This window comes from Rutilus rutilus, assembly GCF_951802725.1.
Source record: "Rutilus rutilus genome assembly, chromosome: 5".
Lineage (NCBI taxonomy): Eukaryota > Metazoa > Chordata > Actinopteri > Cypriniformes > Leuciscidae > Rutilus > Rutilus rutilus.
Window position 1 is genome coordinate 15,219,381 of NC_140213.1, and position 26,127 is coordinate 15,245,507.

The 26,127-nt window shown below is 43.2% G+C and overlaps 1 protein-coding gene across 2 annotated transcripts in view; it reads right to left on the bottom strand.

Annotated features, from left to right (window-relative positions):
- Positions 1-22,379, bottom strand: part of cd151l (CD151 antigen, like) — an 88,699-nt gene extending 66,320 nt beyond the window's left edge. For both annotated transcript variants that reach the window (XR_014627477.1, XM_084409655.1), the window contains exons 1-2: positions 22,144-22,379; positions 16,185-16,268 (exon numbers count right to left, since the gene is read on the bottom strand). Coding sequence is in view for 1 of the 2 variants with exons in the window: in XM_084409655.1 (XP_084265781.1) it covers positions 16,185-16,268 (84 nt within the window). In the remaining variant the exon portion in view is untranslated. The remainder of the gene's footprint in view (positions 1-16,184; positions 16,269-22,143) is intronic.
- Positions 22,380-26,127: the final 3,748 nt, after the last annotated feature.

Genomic DNA, 26,127 nt, shown 5'->3' on the forward strand with positions numbered 1-26,127 from the left:
GTCACTCACAGCATCATAAGGCGGGCTTGATTCCTCTGGAAATGAGGATTCGACTGCGCTGCCTCCCTCGGGAGTGTCAGCGTTAGTCGAGTCAGATCCAGAGCTGATGGCCATGCTTTCCCGGGCAGCTGAAATTATCGGTTGGAGTGGCATCCTCCCCCCGAGCGCTGTAGGCTTCCCGGATGTGCATCAGGACGCTTCCGGCCTGCGGGAGTCCACGTGACTTTTGCGGCCCGCGGGCGTCCTCCGCCTTCGCTGCCCTTGATCGTGGGGCGATCCTGGTCTGTATGTTCTCTGTCACTATTATGACACAGGCATGCAGTCCTGTGTGTCGCCTTCGCCTTCGAGGCAGTGCTGACTCTGGAGTTCTGTCAGAACCTGGCGTAGGTGCTAAAGCTAACGCTAGCCCTGAAGGATCTCCTCTTTTGATGTCAGAGGCTCTGCTAAAGAGTATTTCTGCGGCGGTTGCAGAGGAGGGTCAGCGTATCCTACGGTCTGTAAACGAGTCGCTTGGGAAACTTGAGATCAAAGTGGACAACATGTTGAAGCGCATTGATGATGTTGCGGCTACGACAGCGGCACTTGTTGCATACCAAACTGAGGCTGAAACGCGTATCTCCCAGCTGGAGGATGACATCGCTCCGATAAAAGATCGACTGGAAGCGCTGGAGAAAGTGAACAAGGATCTGAAAGACAAAGTATCTGAACTGGAATGTCGGCATAGACGGAAGAATATCAGGCTGTTAAATCTGAAGGAGTCTACTGAAGGGAGTGACCCGCTCGCGTTTTTCGAGGCGTTTATTCCCAAACTCCTGCAGTTACCTGTCCAGTATATACCTATTGACCGTGCCCATCGGGGCTTTGGAGTACCTAAAGAGGATCGCCCGCGTGCTGTGGTCATCAAACTCCAACACTCCAGAGACGTCTTGAAGATAACGGCAGCAGTGAAACGCCTTGGGAATATCCAGTATGAGGGTCGGCCGCTGCGTATTGTCCCAGATGTACCTCCAGACGTTCGGGTTGCAAGACGTGCGTTCAACACGGTATGCGCCGAACTTATTAGAAGGAACATACGCTTCAGGATGGCTTATCCAGCTACCCTGTTTTTTAAGGCAAACGAAGCGCAGAAGTCATTCAAGGACCCAAACAAGGCCGAAGCTTTTCTTTCAACCCTCACTTGATTGGTAAAGTAGCCTCTACTTTATTAACGTGACTATCGTGCTTTATTGCCCCATCAAAGTTCATTACGGACAATTATGCGTGAATGGGGTACAGTGGGTGATATACAATATGCTACATTCTAAATGGAGAGTTGGTAACTGAACCTTGTGAATGCTTGGATGGATGTCCAACTTTTTTACTGTTTTTTTTTTTTTTTTTTTTTTTCTTTTTTTTCTTATACACTGGGTGCCTCAATAAAAAAGAAGAGTATGGTTCTAGGTTTTTTGTATGCAATGTATTTCTGCAACCAAAATTATAATTTTAGTATAAAATAATCGGAGTGATAGATAGAAATTGTAGTACTGAATATGAGAAATTTGAACATTACTTTTGCTCCTCTACCAATATAAGCTGTGATTATTACAACCCTGAAGATCTGAAACAAAATAATGACTTTTCCTTTTCTTTAATGCATTTAAATATTAGAAGTCTTAGTAAGCATTATGACGACCTCGTTGCATTTATTGCTAGCACAGGAAAATGTTTTGATATCATTGGTTGTAGTGAAACTTGGATGAGTGAGCAAACCCTTTCAGATATTTATAAAATAGATGGATACTCATTGTATTGTATTAATAGGGAGGGTAGAATTGGAGGAGGGGTATGCTTATATGTAAATTCTCATTACTCTGTTAAGGAGCGTCATGACTTGACATTTGATGATGGCTACACTGATTCATTATTCCTAGAAGTGAAAATGGCGAGTGGTGCATGTATCATTGTTGGAGTGGTTTACCGACCACCAAACTCTAACTATGAAACTTTTAGAAACCACTTTGATAATCTCCTTTTCAGTATAAATCGGATGAACAAAAACTGTATTATTATGGGTGATTTTAATATTGACATTTCTAAAGAAGATATCAAGGGAATTGATTTTTTAAATACCCTTCACTCCTTATCATTCTATCCTACTATTGATAAACACACACGTGTTACAGAGAGAAGTATGTCTACAATTGACAATATTATAACAAATTTACAAAATACTGGTTGTAAATCGGGTGTAATATTTTCTGACATCTCTGATCATTACCCTGTAGTGTTCTTTACAAACTGGATAAAAAGAGTATCCGATCCATGTACTAATAGGAAGGTAAAAGTTCTTAATAATAAAACACTTGCAAATCTAATTCAACACCTCCAAAGTAAAAGCTGGGATGAAATTTATAATGCCATAGACCCCAATCTGGCTTATAATTTCTTAATTGATGGAATAACCGACGCTATTAATGTGACTATTCCTGAAAAGATAATCAAACATAAAAAGGAAACTCATCCATGGATCACCAAAGGAATCCTAAAGTCTATCCAAAAGAAGGATAAACTTTATAAAAAATACAGGAAGAATCCGAATAATAATAACAAAACCTTATATACGCGATATAAAAATAAATTAACTAGCTTAATACGAGACAGCAAAGCGAGTTATTTCACTGATCGTCTTAAAACTGCCTCGGGGGATCAGAAGAAATCCTGGAAGGTGTTGAATGAGATACTTGGCCGCAGTAATATATCCACAGTTATCCCTGATACCGTTGTGCCAACCCAATCTAATAATTATACAACACAAGATTCACTACCAGAATTATTTAATAGATATTTTGCCTCTGTTGGAAAGAATTTGTCTCAACAATTTGGTCCACCTGGGGGTGCCGATTATAAAACATTTTTGAGGAATAATTATCCCAGTTCTTGCTATTTTAGACCTAGCTGTAAACTGGAAGTTACTAACATTATTAATAAACTTAAATGCTCTCACACAGCTGGTGCTGATGGTATCTGTAGCATGATCCTCAAAACCATAGTGAATGAAATAGCTGAGCCACTCGCTTTTACTATTAATTTATCATTACAGCACGGCATAGTTCCTAAACAAACTAAGGTGGCAAAGATAATACCAGTATACAAATCTGGGGACAAAAGTGATTTTCAGAACTATAGACCCATATCAATCCTGCCAACGTTGTCTAAAGTATTAGAAAGGGTGGTGTATTCACGACTTGTAGACTACTTAAATAAACATAACATACTAGAATCTTCACAATATGGCTTTAGGAAGAATAGCAGCACAAGTATGGCCATTTTAGATCTTGTAGAGAAAATAACTGATGCTTTTGAAAGGAAAGAGGCTGGTATTGGGATCTTTCTCGACCTTTCAAAAGCATTTGACACAATTGATTTTCAAATTTTACTCGGAAAACTGTCGCACTACGGGGTCAGGGGTGTGGCTCTCCAGTGGTTCAGGGACTATGTCTATGGAAGACGGCAATATGTAAACTTAAATGGTATTGACTCTGGATTGCAAAATATAGTACTCGGGGTTCCCCAGGGATCCATTCTGGGGCCTCTCTTATTCATTGTTTACATTAATGATTTTGTACATTGTTCCAGTGATGTTTATAAAATACTCTTCGCTGATGACACAAATCTATTTGTATCCCACAAAGACTTGACTCATCTTGAAAAACTCTTAAATGATAGACTAGCAGATATAGACACCTGGTTTAAATGTAACAAACTATCACTAAATATTAGTAAAACCTTTTATATTGTTTTTCGACCAAGTAGTCATATGTACAGTGACTGTGATATTAATTTAAATATAGATGGTAGAGCTATTCAAAGAGTGGATACAATTAAATTTCTTGGAATACATATAGATCAGTTTATAAACTTTAAGGAACATATTAATGAGCTAGTTAAAAAACTATCTAAAATTGTGGGCTTGTTTTTTAAAGTGAGACACGTGCTCCCATTAGACGTACTCTTGTCTTTGTACAGGACTCTGTTTGAGCCTCATTTGTCTTACTGTAATATCATTTGGAATAATACTTACCCTACTTATACTGAGAAACTCTTGATATTACAAAAGAAAGCTATAAGAGCTATTACATGGTCCACACGTAACTCTCACACAAATGCTCTCTTCCATAGACACGGCCTACTAAAGCTTCCTGAAAGTAACTTTTATCATAATGCATGTACAATGTACAATGTTGTCAACCGGTTAAATATTCGATTTTGTGAGCTCATTCCACTTTACACACCTTCTCACACATACCATACTAGACAAAAGCTGGTCTTAAAAGGTAAATGTAGGAACCGAACAAGTGCTAGGTTTACTTTATGTTACCATGGTCCACATTTATGGAATGAGCTGGATACTAACTTAAAACAGTCTGCTTCATTATCTATATTTAAAAAGAAATTAAAGCAACAACTACTGGAGAGATATAAACCCGAGGGATTTGCGGCTAGAGCTAACCCCCTTTCTCTTGGTACATGGATCAATTCAAATTGAGGTACAAACGTACAGTGACTGTCTTTCTTCTTCTTCTTTTTTCTTTCCTTTTTTTTTTTTTTCTTTCTTTTTTTCCCTCTTTTTTCTGCTTGAGGTAATTGTATTCTAAACATCCATAATCTAAAGAATGGTTGTCCTGGCATTTAAACTTAAGTAAAGGACCAGTTACTTAATCTTTGACAGGTGGGTGGGGTGGTATTGGTGGTGGGATGGACCCCTATTTATAAGCTATTGCTTTTTGGGAGTTCATTTTTTTCACAATAGAACACAATTGTTTTTCAGGAACAGCTGTTGGCCAAGCTACTAGCTGCAGTTGAAATGTAATATGTTTTGTACTGTAAAATGTACACTTCTTCGGAAATGTAGCTGTGTAACTGAATAACTACTTCAATTGCTTGACACCATTGAAAGGATATGGATTGAAATGGTAGTGATGTCACCGAGTGATGAAATGGTAGTGATGTCACCGAGCAGGGGTGCAGTTAAGGATTTCCTTTGCCCATTCTCTAGTGTATTTTCGATGTTAGATCTTGTACAACAGTATCCAGCTTGAGCGAGCATGCTGCATCATAAATATTTGTAACTTAAGTTATTTGTATTGTGATGACTGATATATTATCATATTTTGTGTGGGTAAAGTGTGTAGTCCTTGACTGCAGGAAAAGTAATATATTTTGTAACTTGTTAATCTGTGATTGCTACCCCCAACAACTGTTCTGATGAAGCAACAAATGCAAAGTGTAAATTGTGGAAAATAAACTAAACTAAACTAAACTAAACTAAACTAACCGCCCGCAGTGGAACGCTGGTCCTTCCCTGGCCAACACTGACAGAATGCGGAAACTCGACCACGCCCCCTTGCTGGGACGCTATGCCTCCCATGCCTGGCCTGGTCATTCCGCCACGCACACTACTGACCTCGCTCTCGGGCGACATCGGTACCTGCGTGTTCCTGGGTCAGGTGGTGTCCACAAGAGTGGTCCAGTTATGGGCTTAGCCAGGTTGATGTGAGGGGGTCTGGGAGTTCACTTTCTCAGCTCCCCCATGTCCCAGGCTGGGCTCTTCGGCGGGGTGGCTTCGGCCACCAGAAGCAGACTGAGGCGAGCACATTCTGCCCCGACGCTTCGCTGCTCAGCCGTCGGCACAGAATCCTCAGCCTGCCCACCGCCGAGGGCGCCCTCCCGCGGCTCCCGCTCCTCCCGCACGGCCCCAGTAGCAGCCTTCATCTGGGCCGCGTCGTGGAGGAAGCCGCAGGAAGGCGCCACAGCCCTCTCCAGCCCCGCCGCCCGCTAAACGCCAGGCCAAGCGGCGCTCCTGAGACGGGCTGCTCAGGGTTGGCTTCAATTCTGTCCCAGGAGCTGGTAGCAGGGCCACTCCTTCCCCCGGTGGAGGGCCGGGGGAGAATCTTTTGTTCTCCACTCCCCGCTGCTCGTCCAACGACAAGCAGTACTCTGATGTGGTTGAAGACAGAATTGAATTCCCCAATCCTGAGCCGACAGAGTCCGAGGGCCGCAGTGCGCGCCACCCTCGGGTCCCGCCACTGCCGCCCTCCTCTGTCCCAGAGGTGCGGGATGACAGCATGCGCCGCCCACGGGCCACGCTCCTCTCATCCCCCTCTGTCGCCAGACCCCTGCCAGAGCACGCCCCCGTGGGACGCGCGCCCTCCCCTGGCCTCCTCTGGCAGGACGCGGTTAATGACCGTGCCCCCGCACAGGGCCGCTATGCCACCCTCGCCGGTGCCGGTCATTCCGCCTCGCTGCCCCACCGACGGTACGTCTGTGGTTCGTATGACCCCGCTGGTGCACTTTCTGGAGGCCTGGCTAAAGCTTCCCAGACTGTCCCGCTGGGTCGCGAGAACCATCAGGCTCGGCTACGCGATTCAGTTCGCGAGATCTCCTCCCCGCTTCAGGGGAGTCCGCTTCACTATGGTCGGTGGCAATGCCCCTGTCATGAGAGCGGAGGTCGCCACCCTACTGGCGAAGGGTGCGATCGAGATTGTCCCTCCAGCCGAGATGAAGTCCGGCTTCTACAGCCCTTACTTCATTGTACCCAAGAAGTCCGGTGGGTTACGGCCAATCCTCAACCTGCGCGTCTTGAACCGCTCCCTTCACAGGCTGCCGTTCAAGATGCTAACGGCCAAACACATCCTCCAGTGTGTGCGGCCGCAGGATTGGTTTGCAGCGATCGACCTGAAGGACGCCTACTTCCATGTCTCCATTTTACCTCGACACAGACCGTTTCTACGGTTTGCTTTCGAGGGGCAGGCATACCAGTACGCGGTTCTCCCTTTCGGGCTAACCCTGTCTCCTCGCGTCTTTACGAAGGTCGTCGAGGCAGCCCTTGTTCCCCTCCGGGAACACGGGGTTCGCATCCTGAACTATCTCGACGACTGGCTGATCCTAGCTCACTCTCGAGACCAGGTTTGCGAACACAGGAACCTAGTGCTCCGGCACCTAGCTCGTCTGGGCCTTCGGGTCAACTGGGAGAAGAGCAAACTCTGCCCCGTGCAGAGGATCTCTTTTCTCGGTATGGAGGTCGACTCGGTCGCCATGTGTGCGCAGCTTACGAGCGAGCGCGCGCAGTCACTGCTGACTTGTCTTCGTCAGTTCGAGGGCAAGAGTGCGGTTCCACTGAAACTTTTCAGAGGCTCCTGGGGCATATGGCATCCGCAGCCGCAGTAACGCCGCTGGGATTGCTTCATATGAGACCGCTTCAGCTTTGGCTTCGCGATCGAGTCCCGAGGTGGGCATGGCAACACGGCACGCTCCGAGTCCCAGTGACTCCAGCCTGCCGTCAGACCTTCACCCCGTGGACGAACCTCAATTTTCTACGGGCCGGAGTGCCCTTAGAACGAGTTTCCCGGCATGTTGTTGTATCAACAGATGCCTCCACCACGGGCTGGGGCGCCATGTGCAATGGTCATGCTGCCGCGGGCTCCTGGACAGGACCCCAGCGCCTTTGGCATGTCTATTGCCTCGAGTTGCTGGCTGTATGTCTCGCCCTGCACTGCTTCCATGCGCTGCTCAGGGGTCAGCACGTACTAGTCCGATCAGACAATACCGCAACAGTAGCGTACATCAACCATCAGGGTGGTCTACGCTCCCGCCGTATGTCGCAACTCGCTCGCCACCTCCTCATATGGAGTCAGAAGCATCTGAGGTCGCTTCGAGCCATTTATATCCCGGGACACCTGAACCAGGCGGCCGACGAGCTGTCTCGAGTTCGGCCTCTCGCTGGAGAATGGCGACTCCATCCCCAGACGGTCCAGCTGATTTGGGATCAGTTCGGCGACGCACAGGTAGACCTGTTTGCCTCCCACGACTCGTCCCATTGCGACCTGTTTTATTCCCTGACCGAGGGCACGCTCGGCACGGATGCACTGGCGCACAGCTGGCCGCGGGGCCTTCGCAAGTATGCGTTTCCCCCAGTGAGCCTTCTTGCGCAGACCTTGCGCAAGATCAGGGAGGACGAGGAGCAGGTCATTTTGGTTGCCCCGTATTGGCACAACCGGACCTGGTTCTCCGAACTAGTACTCCTCGCGACAGCACCTCCCTGGCCAATTCCTCTGAGGAAGGACCTCCTTTCTCAGGGACGGGGCACCCTTTGGCACCCTCGTCCCGATCTTTGGAACCTCCACGTGTGGCTCCTGGACGGGACGAGGCAGGTTTGAGTACCCTACCACCTGCGGTGGTGGCTACCATCACTTCCGCTAGAGCATCGTCCACGAGACATGCCTATGCGTTGAAGTGGAACCTCTTTGTCAACTGGTGTTCTTCTAAACATCAAGAACCCACGAAATGCCCCATCAGTGTCGTGCTTTCCTTCCTGCAAGAAGGGTTGGAGCGAAGGCTGTCTCCCTCCACCCTGAAAGTGTATGTTGCCGCCATTGCCGCACATCACAAAGCAGTTGATGGTAAGTCTTTGGGGAAGCACGACCTGATCGTCAGGTTCCTGAGGGGAGCGAGGAGACTAAATCCTCCTCGTCCTCCCCTCGTACCCTCTTGGGACCTCTCAGTGGTTCTAACTGCCCTGCAGAGTGCTCCATTGAGCCTTTACAATCAGTGGAGCTTAAGTTCCTGTCAATGAAGACAGCGCTCCTGGTTGCATTGGCCTCCATCAAGAGGGTAGGGGACCTGCAGGCATTTTCGGTTGACGAAGCGTGCCTGGAATTCGGGCCGGCTAACTCTCACGTGATCCTGAGACCCCGGCTTGGATACGTGCCCATGGTTCCTACCACACCCTTTCGAGCAGGTAGTGAACCTGCAAGCGCTGCCCTTGGAGGAGGCAGACCCAGCCTTGGCACTGCTCTGTCCAGTACGCGCCCTTCGTGCTTACGTAGACAGAACGCGGTGTTTCAGGACCTCAGACCAGCTCTTTGTCTGTTATGGTGGGAAGCTGAAGGGAAAGGCTCTCTCAAAGCAAAAGTTATCACTCTGGTTAGTGGATACCATTGCTTTGGCATACCAGCAGCAAGGCCGTCAATGCCCCCTTGGTGTGAAAGCCCACTCCACTCGTAGTGTGGCTTCCTCTTGGGCTCTAGCGCATGGCGCCTCGCTAACAGACATTTGTAGAGCTGCAGGCTGGGTGACACCCAACACATTCGCGAGATTCTATAATCTCCGCGTAGAGCCAGTTTCTTCTCATGTACTCGCTTCAACCAGCCGGTGCTAGATTCTGCTCAGGTGTCTTCGCTTGCTCGCCATTCCTCTCCACGGACGGGATACGTGCGATTTTCTTCTCAGGTGAGTCTGATAAGCTCTGAGTTTCCTCCAGCACTGGTGACGTCAACGCCTGACTTATGCCATTCTGCCATAACGCAGCTTTTGCGCTTGACTAGGTGCCTCCATGTGCATGGTTCCCCCTCTGGGCGACCCCCACATGTGTATTCCACTGTAAGTCTCCTTGTGAGCGTGTGTCTTTCCCTTGGCAAGCCACCTTGCCACCCCTGGGGTTTAAAATTCCACCTGCGGCTGGACACCCCAGTGATTTTCCATATGCATCCCTCTGGGTCATATGTGTATTCTAAGTCCCCCCCATCAATGGCTGGGCATAATTGCATATTTCTCTCTGGAGATATGCTTCCCAGTGTACCTTGGTATCCCTGTGTTAAGTAGGACTCCTTCGTTCGTGCTAGTCTCACAACAGGGAGCTCAGACTTACGCAGGGCACTGGAAGACAGCCGAGGTGGCGTGATTAGACTGGAACCCCAATCGTCGTCATCCGACGTAACTCGGAGTGACCACGAAAGGGAACGTCTCGGTTACGGATGTAACCCTCGTTCCCTGAGTGGGAACGGAGACGTTACGTCTTCCTGCCACTTCCGCTGTACCGCTGAAAAACGCCTGAGTTCAGTCTCGGCTCCTCAGCGAAGACATATCTGCATTATGCCAGCGTACTTCCTTTATACCCCCTGCGGTGGGCGGAGATACGCTATGCAAATTCCGCAGACCCATGGCATTTCATTGCCATTGGCTCGTTTTATATACTCGAAGGTGATAGGCTTCTAAGCGAAACCCCAATCGTCGTCATCCGACGTAACGTCTCCGTTCCCACTCAGGGAACGAGGGTTACATCCGTAACCGAGACGTTATCAGTATCGGTAAAATCCACTATCGGTCGACCTCTACTTATAACTAAGTACCTTACAACCTGAGAGTACACATCACTGATCATTAGGGCTGTAACTTTTATGAAAAAATTTGATTAGATAGATTTTTGAGACATAAGTGTTCATTGAATCTATTGTAAAATCGATTTTCCATGTCTAAAAACGTTTCCATTTTCAACGCCAAATATAGGCAAATCCACGGACAACGAACAGGCATTAGGATGAACGTAAAGAGGGCGCTTGAGATGCGCACAAGTCGTGAAATTGGCGTGAAATTTCGTGCACAATGACAAACAGGAGTGCAACATTCTCGGAAAACAATAAGCAGAGTGGACTGCCATAACATCAATGAAAAACATGACTGCAGGCTTCAACATGGCTGTGTTTACAAATAGAAATGTCAATCCTACGTAGGCGACTGTAGCACGTAGCCCGAATCTGTATGCATGACACATTTTTGTTGTAAAAAGAGACACATTATGCAGAAGTAGGCTATAATTTGCTGTTTGTCAGAGCCTGCAGTTGCTGTGTGACGCACGTTCGCTGTGGGCGTATCGTGACAAGCTGGACACGATCCGTGAGAAGGCCATTAAAATCGATTCCCTGGCTATTTTCGTTTTCGAAACTTGTGTTGGTTGGTCCGATCGATTGTGCAGTTGATTTTCAACGTAAAGTGACAGCTAGTGTTAATTTCGTCAGACGAGACGAGACGAAATATGTTCGTCAACGACCTTTTTTTTCATGACTAAGACGAGACGATGACAAGACTGCACCACTGTCCAAAAACGCTGACTAAGACTAAATTAACATGCATTATGGTTGACGAAAAAAGACGAGACGAAAATGTTTTGCATAAAATAAAAACTAAGATAAAATCTCTCTTCATTTTCGTCTACAATCGTCTCTGCTTTTTCATCAGCTGTTACGCCTTTAAAATATTCAGAACGAGTTCGCGGCTTCGCGCTGTTGCTCAAGTTACAGGTCTCATACTCCTGTTGCTGCCAGCCTGTGGCTGCAACACGAAACTGCACACAACACTCAAAGCGAACACGAGTGACGAGCGACGACGACATGCTAGGTCGAAGGAAGAGGCTCGATATTTGGTCGCATTTTAAGTACAATGATACTGACAAAAAGTCAGAATGTGTCATCATAACTGACGGGAAACACTGCGGACAAAGAATTTCGGGGAAAAACACCACCAACCTTAAACGACATCTAAAGGCTAACCACCCACACATTCAGGTAAGTTAACCTAAATTAACGTCTCATAAGCTAATGCTGATTTTAGACATCTATGCTGTAAATCAACCAGTTAGCTATGGTGTTTTGGCACATTAAGCAGGTTATATATATTTTATGTTAACTTATTTTGCCACATGCATGTGTGGGTCTTCACATCACGGGTGCGGAAAGTGGGGGTGCTGTAAATGCATGTTTTTTCATTAACATTTATTTGTAATAAACACTTTGAGTTTGCTATTTAAAAAGTGTTATTTTTACGTTAAATTATGTAAAGGATAATGTAGAGCGAGGCGGTTGCAGCTGATTAGGACCCCGACGCGAAGCGGATCCCGCTTATTACATTGCTAACGTTACCTACCAAATAAATCAATAATTTGACACAAAATTATGATTTAAAAATGAGTTAATGATTTAAAAACGATTGTATTGCTTCTGCTAAAGAAAATAGTGCGCTCCGTCTCTACGGTTAGAATCCTGTGTGTTCATGGCAACGCTCTGTTTTTCATGGCAACGGTGTGTGTGTGCGCGTTGAAAAAATTCGTCCACATGCCGCGCAAGTCCACCGTCTAGGCAGGCTTTTTGTGTTAAATAATATTTCCTGTCGCTGCGCAGGCTCTTTTATTGTACATGACAGCTTATGTCCCGATGACAGGTCCGTTGCATTACGATTAAAAGCAGTATCAATAAAGTAAAAAAATGTGATGTGCACTGCAGTCAAGCTCGAGTGCGCTGTTTAAACGAGTGTTCTCACTAGTACTTTTGTGATTCGCGGAGATTTGACAAGTTGTATAGCCTTGATATTGTTTCTTATTCAAAAGTGGTGACAGAAAAAACTCAGCACCCCCAACCTGAAACCTCTTCCCACGCCCTGTCACAATCACATCATAATCAAAATTAATGTAATTAGGCTTAAAAGCAAATGTATATGTAAGGGAATCAAGTTTAACAATTACATGTAGGTTAATATTCCTCCAAATATCATCAATAATGGTGTGTGCAATACCATTTATAACTTGCATTCAGTTGGTAATTTACTTATGTAAATATATAACAATATATACAATATATACAATATAAATATAAACAATATATACACCTACAGTTTTTATCTTAGGCTTTTCATTAAGTTATTTTTTTCATAACGTTATTTATTTCCACTATAACACTTGTGTTCTTGATATTATTTCATTTAATGAGGCCTCATTGTATTTATTCTTACAATAGATTCCAGATGTGGTCAAGCAACCAGCCAGGAAAGAGGAGAGGCCATCTATGTCAGGTGCACTCTTTTCTCACATCAAGTACAAGCCAGACTCCCAGGAACAACGCATTAAAGAGGAGGCTATAGCTAAATGGGTAGCTCGGACAGCCCACCCTCCACGGACAGTAGAAGATGAGGAATTCATCAACATGATGGAGAAAATAGATAAAAGACTGACTGTGCCAAAAAAGACCAAAATTACAAATCTAGTGGACCAAATGTACCTAGCTGAAAAGATAAAATTCAAAAACAGACTGGCTATGGCCCGCAAAGTAACCATCGGCATTGACATATGGACTAAAAAGGGGCTCACCGCCTCCTTCCTGGCTGTCAGTGCTTGCTATTTCAATGTTCAGGACAGTAAAGCTGAACACATACTACTGAACCTAAAGCAAATGGTTCACCCACACACTGCTAATTCTATTGTCACTCTTGTGGAGGAATGCACAGAAGAATGGGGGATCCCAAAGGAAAAAATTATCATGATAATAACTGATAATGGAAGCAACATGGTTTCTGCATTTCGCGTTGAAGAAGAGGACACCAGTTCTGATGAGAACGATTCCAAGGATAGTGATGAAGAGGAAGACGAAAGGTCAGTCTGTGAATGGTGTTTGTTATTACAGAGAGCTTGTTCACTGTAATAGATGTTTGATATTGAATCTAAAAAGAATCTTGAAATAAATATGTTTAATTAATTTTATGTAGTGATAAAGTGCTATTGTATAGATTAATAGTTATTGTAGGATTTAATGAAAATAATTGTTGTTTTGTGTTAAACTTTCTAGCAGATATGGAACCTTGGAGAGGACCCCATGTGTGGTCCATACCCTTCAGCTTGTTGTCAACATGGTCAAAAAGGAACAAGCAATCAAACGTCTACTGGACAAGGTCCGGCATCTGGTGAGACAGTTTCGCAAATCATCTGTTGCCACAGAACGGTTGCTGGAACAATGTGGACTCATTCTCATCAAAGACTGTGAAACCAGATGGTCCAGTTCTTTTTTGATGTTGTCTCGTTTACTCGAAGTAAAGGACCACGTGACATCGGTGGCTGACACCATGGGCTGGGACTGCCTGCTGCCCAGTGAATGGCAGAAGGTGGCCATCCTCAAAGATTTGCTCCTTCCATTTGCAGAACACACAAAGGTGCTTGAAAGTGACACGTGTTGTTTCTCCCTGGTTGTCCCTGCAATACTGGATTTAAGGAGCCACCTTTCAGACTTCTCCCTTGCTCATGCCAGGAGCTACAGGGATGTAGCTACACTAGCACAGAAGATGTCTGCAAACATGGATTTACGCTTCAGCTGTTTTCTGGATGTGTCGGCAAGCAACTTTTCTCCTCTTGCTGCAGCTGCTTGTTTTGTTGACGCTAGTGTGTCAGCAGAGACCCTGATTGACAATGATAATGACAACATACAGAATCTCCTCAGTAAAGCTGAAGAGTACATCACTCGCAGTGTACCATATCAGGAAGAGGTTACAGATGATGAGGACATTAGAAATGCAGAGGTCTCAGAGGTGCCTCTGCAAAAGCGGCCTAGATTCAGGTTTTTTAGTGCCCATCGGCCATCATCAAAGCCAAAGACCTCCAAGGCCTCCATCAGACAAGAGGTCCAAAAATTCAAAGAATCCCTGTCCCATGCAAACCCAGAAGAATCCGGCATGGATTTCTGGTCTTCTCAAAGCTCCACCATGTTTCCACTGCTGAAACCCCTGGCATTAGACCTTCTGGCAATGCCAGCTTCCGAAGCATTTGCAGAGCGGGTCTTTAGTTTAACTGGAGACCTTTCAAGTGGCCGCCGCAACAGAGCAAGAATTACATTAGAAAGAAGTGCTTTTCTAAAACTTAACAAAGTCTAGAGTGATAACTGCAATACTGCTCTGGTTAAAGTTTGGTTAGAGATTTTTTTTTTACTTTAAATAACCCTCAATGTTTGGTTTTTTTTTGCAAAATTTTGCATTCTGTTGCAAATCTTGCCTTTGAACTTGATTGTTTAATTCATTCCTAAAGTGGAAGTTTCAGCAGCTGTAGTAAGCTTTAATATCAGCAGCTGTACTAACAACAGAACTGTTAATTGTTAATCCTTGTTAAAGCCTTGTTAAATCTTATTTGTTATTTCCCAAGATCAACCTAGACTGTAAATAGGTTGTATTTTAGGCCCACAGTAAAGTAGGCCTATTCTTTTCAGTTTTTCTGAGTATATTTATTTTATTTCTGATTTGAACAGAAACATGAGACACAAGGCAACCAAAACAGTTTTAAAAACCTTTGTAACTTAAGTTGTCAGTCGGAGTCTGTTGGGACCCAGCTTTTGAATTGTGTTGGTTAAAATAAAATACTCTTCAGAACAGGTTAATCATTTGTGAATGTGTCTCCTAAATCAGAAATTGAAAACCATACACGTTTAACATTTGCATTCAACAAAAATCATTCAACAAGTGTATTTTGTCAGGTAATTATGACATTTAACCAATGTTTGAGATATGTGAAACACTTTTTTTACTGAAATGTGTATCAGTAATAATCTCAGTAATAATGTGTTATTTAAAAAAAAAAGACTAAAATTTTTTGACTAAAACTAGACTAAAATATATTGAGTTCTTTTTTGACTAAAACTAGACTAAAATTAAAAGACTTTTAGTCGACTAAAACTTGACTAAGATACCTTGAGTTTTCTTTTGACTAAAACTAGACTAAAATGACGAGACTTTTAGTCGACTAAAACTTGACTAACAAAAAAAGATAAGTGAATGACTAAATATGTCTGAAACTAACAAGGACATTTGGCACAAGACTAAGACTAAGACTAAATTAAAAATAGGTGACGAAATTAACACTAGTGACAGCCCTACTGATCATCTCTGCAGCCTTTTTGAACAAGTATTTTCCAAAAGAGACACAACCAGTGCTGCATTTCGCAAAACCATTGTGAGCCAAGTTGATCATAGAGAACATTGGTGGCAATGGTCTCCACGATCAACTTGGGCTCACAATGCTTTTCAAAACTGGATGACTGAATACGGCAACGATTCACTGAATCTAGGAAATCTGATCTCATCTCCCAAGAAATCTGGAAGATGCTTTGCTGGAGCTGTCCAGTGGTCGAACATTATAAACTTAATTTTCCAATTCCACACTGCCTGAATTTTGGATTACAGTAGCAGAAGAATACAAAGAGTTATCCAATGTGGCAATGTACCGCTTCCATTTGGATCTACATATTTGTGCTAGCAGACTTTTTCCACTGTTACATACAGTACATGAAAAATAAATACTGATCACTTCTTGATGTTGAAGATGATCTGCTAATAGTCGTATCCAACATCAGGCCACTAATGAAGCTTTTGCGCTCCCAAAAACAAGTGCACCCATCCCATTGAAAGGTAAGCCTAAATTAAATTGATATACAGTACAGTAAATATAAATGGATATTACATAGTTAAAATGTTGTGAAGGACTTAAAAGCTTTTTTGTTTAATGTTTGTGCACTGGCTTAAATGTTTGAAAACCACTGCATTAGATGACAGTAACAGATACCAACCCAAAACAGGAAATTGAAGGAGAAGAGCAAGTATTTCAAGCAGATGGTCCCACATGTTTCCTTCTTCTCTTCTTTTAACCCCATCTGAAAGAAAAAAAAGAAAAAAAAAACACAGACATGAACTAAAAGCAACTGAGCATCTTTGTTGGGCTAAATACGCAGCAGTCTAGCCATTGTGCACATTAGTTTCTTGCAAAATTTGTTTTATTTTTGCTTCTTTTGATGTTGTGTAAAGTTATGCCTGGTTATGACACCACAAACAATAGCAAACTTCTGCAGTTGGGTTTGCAACACTGGGGTATTTTTTTTTCATCTTGATTTTTGAAGAAAATAATTGTAATAATTATGTTAGATGTGATTTTAAATAATGCATTTTAATAATAATTATCCAATTACCTTCAGTGTGTTTGATAATATATCACAACAAAAATCCTTCAATGTGTGCAAAAAAAAAAATCATGATTGATACAGATTGAACTTCTGCATCAACAGCTGAAATGTTCTTCAAAATATCTTCATGTTCCAAAAAAAAAAAAATGTTATGAAAAAAAGAATATGATGCTAGTTTTCATAAAGCTAGTTTTGAATGGCATGAGGGCGAGTATGCTCGCACTGGCTGTGTATCCGATTGTTATCCGATCAAAATGACTGACACGTATCAGACTGTCCAGATCCGATTTGTGTGTCCCGTGGTGCTCTTACAATTTCTGGAATATCAGCATTGGTTTATGGCAATGACGCTAAGTTGATAGTCCAATGGCAAAAACAACATGGAGGGGTTTGCAACGTTTCAACGTTGTCTACCAATATGACAATGTGTAGATGTCACGCTGGACTACTATGTCTAGAGAAGCAGTGGCAGAAACGTAGAAGACTGAACAACTTTGTTCTGTGCTGCCATCTCCGCAAAATGACGACACCTCAACACTGAACCATGAAGAATTTTCCACGTAACCTGCACATTGAGAACAACGCAACCTTGTTTCTGCAACAATGTCGCATAGCGCAAGAAAGTGACATAAGCAAAAATGCTACGCCAAATCCGATCAGAGCTGCCAGACTGAAATGGATATCCGAAAAATTTAATTGAATAGGATTTCAAACCACATGTAGCTTAAACCGGGGCCGTCAAAAGCTAACCACCTCCTCCTCGTGGTGTCGGCTGGAAACGAGGACCCTCTGGGACTCGGCAAACGGTGGCTCTGGTCCCAGTGACAGATGAGGCGACACATCGGCTGGGTCTCCTTGGTCGCATCAAATGGCAGCAGCAAACCAAGAAACCGATCAAGTTAGGGCGTTCCCCCTAGGCGTCATCTACGCCCAGATGGCGTGAGAAATGGATGAGGGCTACCTGCTCAAGGACGGGGCAGGCCAAAGAAGATAGTCCACCGAATCCGACTAGCCACACTTAACATCGGCACCCTCACCGGCCGTAGCCGTGAATTGGCTGATACTCTCAAGACCAGACGCATCGACATCGCGTGTATCCAAGAGACCAAGTGGAAGGGGAGCAAGGCAAGAGATATTGGGGAAGGGTACAAACTCATCTATTATGGTGTCACGTCGAGCCGAAATGGAGTTGGCATGGTCATCTGCCAACAACTACGAGACAGCATCGAAGTCGACAACATCTCTGACCGCCTAATCTCGATCAAGATTGTTTCCGGCCCAACCACCCTCAGTCTCATCTCATGCTACGCCCCTCAAGTCGGCTGCACCGATCAAGAGAAGGACGAGTTTTGGGAAACCCTCACTTACAGATAATCGCCACAGACGAACACATCCTGGTCGGAGGAGACCTAAACGGCCATGTTGGCGAAGACCGTGGAGGATATGATCAAGTCCATGGAGCACAGGGGCTAAGTACACGCAACGACGAGGGAGCCCGCATCTTGGATTGCGCCGAAGCCCATGACCTCGACGTCGTCAACACCTTCTTCAAAAAGAGAGGGAGCCACCTGGCCACCTACACCAGTGGCGACCACAGAACCCAGATCGACTACTGGATGTTCTGACGCGGTGACCTGAATCTGGCACTCGATGCCAAGGTGATCCCCTCAGAGAATATCGGCCCCCAACACCGGCCACTCGTCCTCGACTTCCAACTTAATCTGCAGCGGCAACCCAGACCAAGAATCACTGGGCTTGAGCGGGTCAAGTGGTGGAAATTGAACGAACAAAAGCAGCAGCTTGCGATAGCCCTCCAAGCACTAGACATCAATTTCGACCAATCAGTTGAAAAAAATCTGGGACGATATCTCCTCCAGCATTCGTGATGCTGCCACCGGTGCCCTTGGCTCGACGAAGCCAGGACGGCGATTTATGGACAAGCAAGTCTGGTGGTGGAGTGAGGATGTCCAAGAGGCAATCAAGGCCAAGAAACTGGCGTTCATGATCTGGCACCGCACACGGCTGGACGATGATTTCCAACACAATCGGACACTCAAATCAGCCGCAAAACGGGCAGTGGCCAAGGCGAAAGCTGTGCACTACGACAATCTATACGAGCGGCTAGGCACACCTGAGGGAGAAAAGATGATCTACCGCATTGCCAACTCCCGCCACCAAGCAACCCAAGCCATTGGTCGAGTCATGCACATCAAGAATGCCGATGGGCAAGCTCTGTGAGACCCGTGTGCCATACTCACCCGCTGGAGCGAGTACTTTGCGATTGATGGTGTTTTAAGCCCCCAATGGCTCCTTAGAGGCAGCTAACCCTACCCTCAACCTTAAACCTACCCATCCCCTCGCTGCCTGGAAGGCGCCGTTGGGGGCTTAAAACACCAAACACCATACTTCGCAGCCATTTCAAACGAAGAGTTCCCGCATCCGCCTATCCACAGCCTGGATCCCACCCCTGGACCTGTACCGCCAGTCACCGTCTCTGAAGTCACGAAGGCCGTGAAGAGGATGAAGAATGGCAAAGACACCGGCCCAGACGACATCCCTGCTGAAGCCTGGAAGTAGATGGGGCACAGAGGAGCCGAGGTCCTTTCCACCTTATTCAACAAGATCATTATTGAGGGCAAAGTCCCGCATGCTTGGACGATCAGCACCACGGTGCCGATCTGGAAGGGCAAGGGGGACGTGGCTGAATGCAAGAACTATCGGCTGATTCGACTCCTATCCCACTCCATTAAGATTTTTGAACGCATCCTGGACAGCCGCCTCCGCAGCATTATTAAAATCAGCCCAAATCAATGCGGCTTCGTCAAAGGACGAGGGACCACAGACGCCATCCACGCTGCCCGCCTCCTGATGGAGAAACACCGGGAAAAGAACAAGCCAGTCCGCATGGTCTTTCTGGATCTGGAGAAGGCTTTCGACCGCGTTCCCCATGACCTCATCTGGGCCTCCCTCCGACGTCACCACGTACCCGAAGCTTACATCAGCTGGGTGCAACTCTTATACCAAGACGTCAGGAGCGTGGTTTGATGCACAGCTGGGATATCACCTCCTTTCAACATCAACGTAGGAGTCCACCAAGGATTGGCCCTTTCGCCTTTGCTTTTCATCACATGCATGGACACAGTGACACGGGACCTTCAGACGCCCCATCCATGGTCCTTACTCTATGCCGATGATGTGTTCCTCACCGATAGGGAGCGGCAAGACCTCCAAGACCAAGGACAGCAGTGGAAAGATCACCTGGATGCAAACGGCTTGCGACTCAACCTCGCAAAGACGGAGTACCTGGAGTGTGGCCCCTAGACTGATGGTACCATTGGCATCGACGGAATGGATCTAAAGAAAGTTCAACACTTCAAGTACCTCGGATCAATCCTCTCATCGAACGGTGACACCCTCCCGGATGTCCGCACACGTGTGAGTGCCGCCTGGTCAAAGTGGCACCAAGTCACGGGAGTGCTATGCGATCGCCGAATGCCCATCCGCCTAAAGTCCAAAATCTATAAGATCATTGTACGCCCTGTCGCCCTGTATAGAGCTGAATGTTGGCCAGCGACTGCCAAACATGGCCAGCTTCTACACGCCATGGAAATGCGTATGCTCCGCTGGTCACTCGGGCTGACAAGGCTAGACCACGTCACGAACATCAACGTCAGGAAGCGGATGGGAATAGCGCCGATTGCGGAGAAGATGCTCGAGGCTCGTCTCCGCTGGTACGGCCATCTAACACGCAGCCATGAGAACTCAGTGGCGAAGACAGCTATGCGCCTTGACCCACCCGGTAACCGGCCACGTGGCCGCCCAAAGATGAGATGGATGGACCGGATCAAGCAAGATATGAAGGACGTGCAAGTCGCCTCGGAGGACACTACGGACCGGAGCAAATGTAGAGCGGCCTGCCAAAAAGCGGACCCTGCACCTGCGCGGGACAAACGCTAGGACAAAGAAGAGTAGCTTAAAACGGATGTTTTGTGAAAACTGGATTTCATGTGATTTCTTTGACATTCACACTTTCTAAATACAATGGGATGCCAAGTGGATATGCACAAAAATCTGATTTGGACTGACATTCTGAACAAGGCTTAAATGATGATAAAACTTTCATTTTGGGTAAACTATTTCTTTAAGCTCTCAAATAAATGTATAATTACATTAATGTTTTTCTAAAAAATAACTGATATGAAGAAAGGGTTAATTTCTCAACTGTGTGTCATGTGAAACAAAAACACTGTTAAAATAGATAGCTACTTTGACGCATATGTGATGAATTTGTCTGGAGCTCTTTATGTTTATCTGCTAATTAAAGAAAAACACACAGATCTTTACAACAATCACTGACACTCACACACACACACACACACACACACACACCCGTTATAAATATCTGATACCCCTTACAAAACAGTACTACATGTAGGCTACTGGCAATACCATGGGGTATGATGCTCCAGCTAATATTCTACGTATAAAACACGAAAACTACACTATGGTACGGTAACATTTTAGTTTAGGGTCCAATTCTCACTATTAACTAGTTGCTTATTAGCATGCACATTACTAGGATATTGGCTGTTTATTAGTAGCCTACTTATAAAGCACATATTAATGTCTTATTGTGTATGACCATATTCTACATTCCTACCCAATTCCTAAACGTAATAACTACGTTACTATTAAAAAGCAGTAATTAGGAGTTTATTTAGGCAACAGTCGTATAGTAGTTAATAGTTAGTTAATAGTGAGAATTGGACCCTAAAGTAGATTCATTTCGAAAAACCTTAAATTTCACTGTTGTGTAACACTCACAGCTAATATGCTGCTCACTAAAAGTGTGACACACAACTGACTCACTCACCTGTCTGAACATGTTAAGAACGACATGTTCGTTCATTACACCAGCACAAGCCAGGCTGAATTCGGAATTAAACACTACCATACTACTTTAAATTGCATAAAGAGTAGTATGTTATTCCGAATCCAGCCTTAGAAACAGTTGCAGAGAACTTTTACACTTTATTGAAAAACTTTCATTTGACAAAGTATTTTCGCATAATGAGCTTCATGTGAATGTATATTAGCCTAACACGTTCATACGGATTATTTGCTGACCTTTATAATCACTCATCTCAGTCTTATTTCATTAGGTAATTAAGTTGTTACCTTCAGCACTGTATTAACTTGTGCCTTGGTCCCGTTTAGTATTCTACCGCAACACACTAACCGTGACTAACGTAACCGTCCGTCTAGAAATCAAGTTAAACTCTAGCCTACTCTGTAGCTCTGAACTCATTAGAATGTTTTCACAATTGTATTTATTAATCTCAGATTGTTCGAGATGATCAAACAAATCTCAAATCCAGATTGAAAATGTGATTAAACAGAGAATGTATTATAGCAGTGCACTATACAGTAGACTTGAGAAAACCACAAAGATACTTACTGTCGCAAACTGGCCTCTAATCACAGTTACTAAAATACTAACACTAACGTAGGCTACATTTACAGCTAAAACAAACACCGACGAACAATTTTCAATCAGTTTAGATCTTACCTTTATCAGCTGATGTCACACAAAGACTGCCAAACGGTGAGAACTGTTCAAATTGTAAGAATAGGTCTTCATTCAAAGATAACTTACTCTTAATTCATGGGCTAGTTTGCTTATTTAGAAACATCAACACAAACATAATAGGACCCAAAAGAAAAGTTCAAACGAGCTCCACCCGAGTCACCGAGTGAGCAGGGTTGCCAGGTCCCAGAAAAAATCATTTCAACCCAAATTACGGTGCCCGGGAAGGGACATGTTCGGTTCATGTAGTTTCCTAGCGAAGTCACCTTTATTTATAGCGTTTTTTACATTACAGATTGTTTCAAAGAGATAACAGGAAAATAATGCAACAAAGTTTGTTTCCAGAAGAAAATAGCATCACAGTCCAGTTGAAGTAAATTCAGTGATGGTTAATTTTTGTTGTAAAAAAGTTATTAATTTAGTTAATATAACCGCTCTGGAGAAAACTGTAATTTCATCGTTCAGTTCAGTTCTTATATAATGGTGTCACTGCAGGCAGATCAATATAGGCTATTGTTGAATATTATATTAAATGTCCCCAAGTGGCACTGTCCACTAGCCTACCGTTTTTTGTTTTTAGATCGTATAGGCTACTAGTTTTAGATCGGTAAGATTTTTAATGTTTTGTCTCTTCTGCTCTTAAAGGATGCATTTATTTGATCCAAAATACAGCAAAAAAAAGTAACAAAGTAGCTGGGGCACGTGTAAAAGTGACATAAGGTATGCAGAGAAGACATAAAGTAGGATAATGTTGTGCATGCTGTGGATTAAATTTAGTAAGCCCTTATTCCTAAATGAACACATTTAAAACCAGTAAGCATTTGTATAGGTGCAACATTTGCTATAATAAAAAATTAATAAAATTAATGCACAGACGAAAACAGCAGAATATCGCCATTACAGATCTCTTGCTGGGTGATTCAATGAAAACTTGCCATTTTGTGTCCCTGACACAAAATCTACCACATAAAGCCGTGTTAACAACAAAATATAAAAAAAATTAGTGGTTAGTGGTTTAATTGATATGGTAAACAAACAATCTTCATTTTTAAAAAATCATACAAAGAGTTCAGATACAAAAGCCTCTAAGTGCCATCTGAAATTTTCTTCTAGAATGATCATTTTTATCAAGCTTGTATATTTAAGTTCAGTAATTTCACTTAAATTGCAATGAAAATTACCTATTAATTGTCATTTAAGTGAAATTACTGAACTTAAATATACGAGCTTGATAAAAATAATCATTCTAGAAGAAAATTTCAGATGGCACTTAGAGGCTTTTGCATCTGAACTCTTCATACATTGATTTTGTTAAAATTATTTTAAAGATTTTTGTATTGTATACCTTTTTAACATTGTAAAAATGGCTTGTCTCTCAGTAAAATGTTTCTATTACAACAGGCTTTTAAGGAGGATAAAATCAAATTATCTGAAATCAGTCTTTAACTTATGAAAAGCCTCAATTGTTAGTTAACCTATGATGCATGTATTTTATTCTTGACCTTTTTGGAATATTGAAAAAAATAGCATTTTAGTACTGTCCCTACGTTTTACTCAAACCTGTTACTTTAGATAAACACACCCCTCAGGGACAATGGACTATCCCAGAAGTGACATCATTTTCAGGAAGTGACATCATCTGCCTTTTATAAGAAAGATGCCAAGCAGACAAAAAAGTGCTCCTCTTTTTTAATGAATTTGCATTGAGTAGTGTTTAGTCTGACAGAAGGGGATGATCATAGTGTGTCAATCACGTTACCATGATATCTTGTATTAAAAACTGATTGACACTGATTGTATTTGAGAGGATGCATCAGATAGCATAATTTCATGTTGATGCAAATGAGTTTAGTTTTTAATTCTTTCATAATTTTAATAAAATAACTGTTTTACAGGTATGTATTCAGTGTCATCATTCATTACCATCATTTTCAATGCCAAATCCACTTACTAACAGTCTAAAAACAAACATGTCTCCTGAACAGGTATTCTATTGTCAAGCCCGTTACACTTAGAATACTCTATATATAATAAATAGAAATAAAAGCCAAATATAAATAACCTCTTTTAATATGTTAAGTAAAATACAACAATATCCCCCTCAGGTATTTAGGATATGATTATAAACATATTACTTTTTGTCATGATTTTTCCCTAAAAACTAAGATACAGTGACATGGCCGATTGCATTTGAGCGTATTCATCCATGTAAAAAATAAATAAAATAAAAATTCCTTATTATTTTCATTTATAAACACCCCTAATGTAAACAGTGATGATGTATCTTTCATAATATACCAGATTTATTCTAAGTGTCACTTCAAATACTTTAAAATACAATTTGAAGTTTGTAACGGGGTTGACAAAACACACATATGCATGTTGATTATTTTAGGAAAATAAATAAATAAATAAGATAGCCTGAGATGGCACCACATATTTTTTTCTGACAGGTAAGGCTCTACTTAAACCAAATAAGTCCTTAAACACAACAAAAACAATACTTTGAAAATCTGATTTTCAGAATAGAAAATGGCACGTTTTCGTAGAATGACTATGCTATAATACAACACTCCCACCTTGTGGGCTATTACCTTAAGGACACGATCAAACCTGCATCAACACAGCAGGCACAATCCATACACAATATACTAGCCTACTAAATAAACAATGTCATTCATCGGTGCATGTTAATGCCAGTTGAACTTGTATTAACTTGTAATCTTTTTTATATCAGCCTTCACCTTTTTTGACCTGGTTTGCCTTGATTCTGAATATATAGCGGTTGGTATATAATTCCATTGTGCTTCACTCTTTTAAAAATATAATAAATGAATTCAGACGAGCAATTTGCGGTTCTCTGCTTTTATTGAACACTACACTCCAGATGTTCCGTTTTACAACATGATTCCATTAAAATCACAGCGCTACATAAATGCATGCTGGAGACCTTTTACCATATGAATGAATCCAGATATTATTTCATTCCTGAAGTAATACCTCCTGGGGCCATTGTCCAGCTTAAGTAAGTTCAGTGATGGTTCATTTTTGTTGTAAAAAAGTTACTAATTTAGTTCATATATATAGCTCAGTTCAATTCTCATATAATGGTGTCAATGCAGGCAGATCAATGATATTGTTGAATATTAAGTGTCCCCAACTAAGCAAGCCAAAGGCGACAGTAGCAAGGAACCAAAACTCCATCAGATGACTGAATGGAGGAGAAAAAAAACCTTGGGAGAAACTAGGCTCAGTCAGTTCTCCTCTGGCCAACGAACGAACAGTGATTCAGGCAGCATTACAGGTCAGAAGTCAGATTGGATTGGAACATTCAGAATATTTATCCAGTTCCATCTGGTTGAAGATCAGAGTTATTACGGTATGGAGACGGGTTTGTTGAGGATCAGTGCCAATGGCTGTCGTGTCGATGAGGCCTTCACAGGGGAGAGTCTAGTTGACACAATCTCTGCTGACACTTCAGGGATGTATTGTGGTCATGTCAGATCCACCATCTGATCTGGATACGGCCCGGATCTGGCTGACTGCTGTACATCATGCGTTGTGGTTGTGTCTAGGTGCAGATCCACCATCTGATCTGGATACGGCCCGGATCCGGCTGACTGCAGTAAACCTCGGAATAAACAGAAAGACTAACATTAGCATAGATGCCATTCTTCTTATGATGAAATGAGTAGTACCCCTAGTGAAAACTAAATATACTTAAATGTATTTGAAATACATTTATTTTATGCTAAGTATACTACAAATACATTACATATTTATGTACTTAATATAAATACCCTGCAATTGTACTGTTAGTATACTAAATTGGTATACTTAAAGTCTGCTAAATTGAAACAAGTAATTTTGTGCATAATGCACTTTGGTTATCTGGAAATTGTGCTGAGGTCCAACTAAAGATATACTTAAGTGTCATGTCCCTGGGCTGATCTGTCCGTTCTTTCC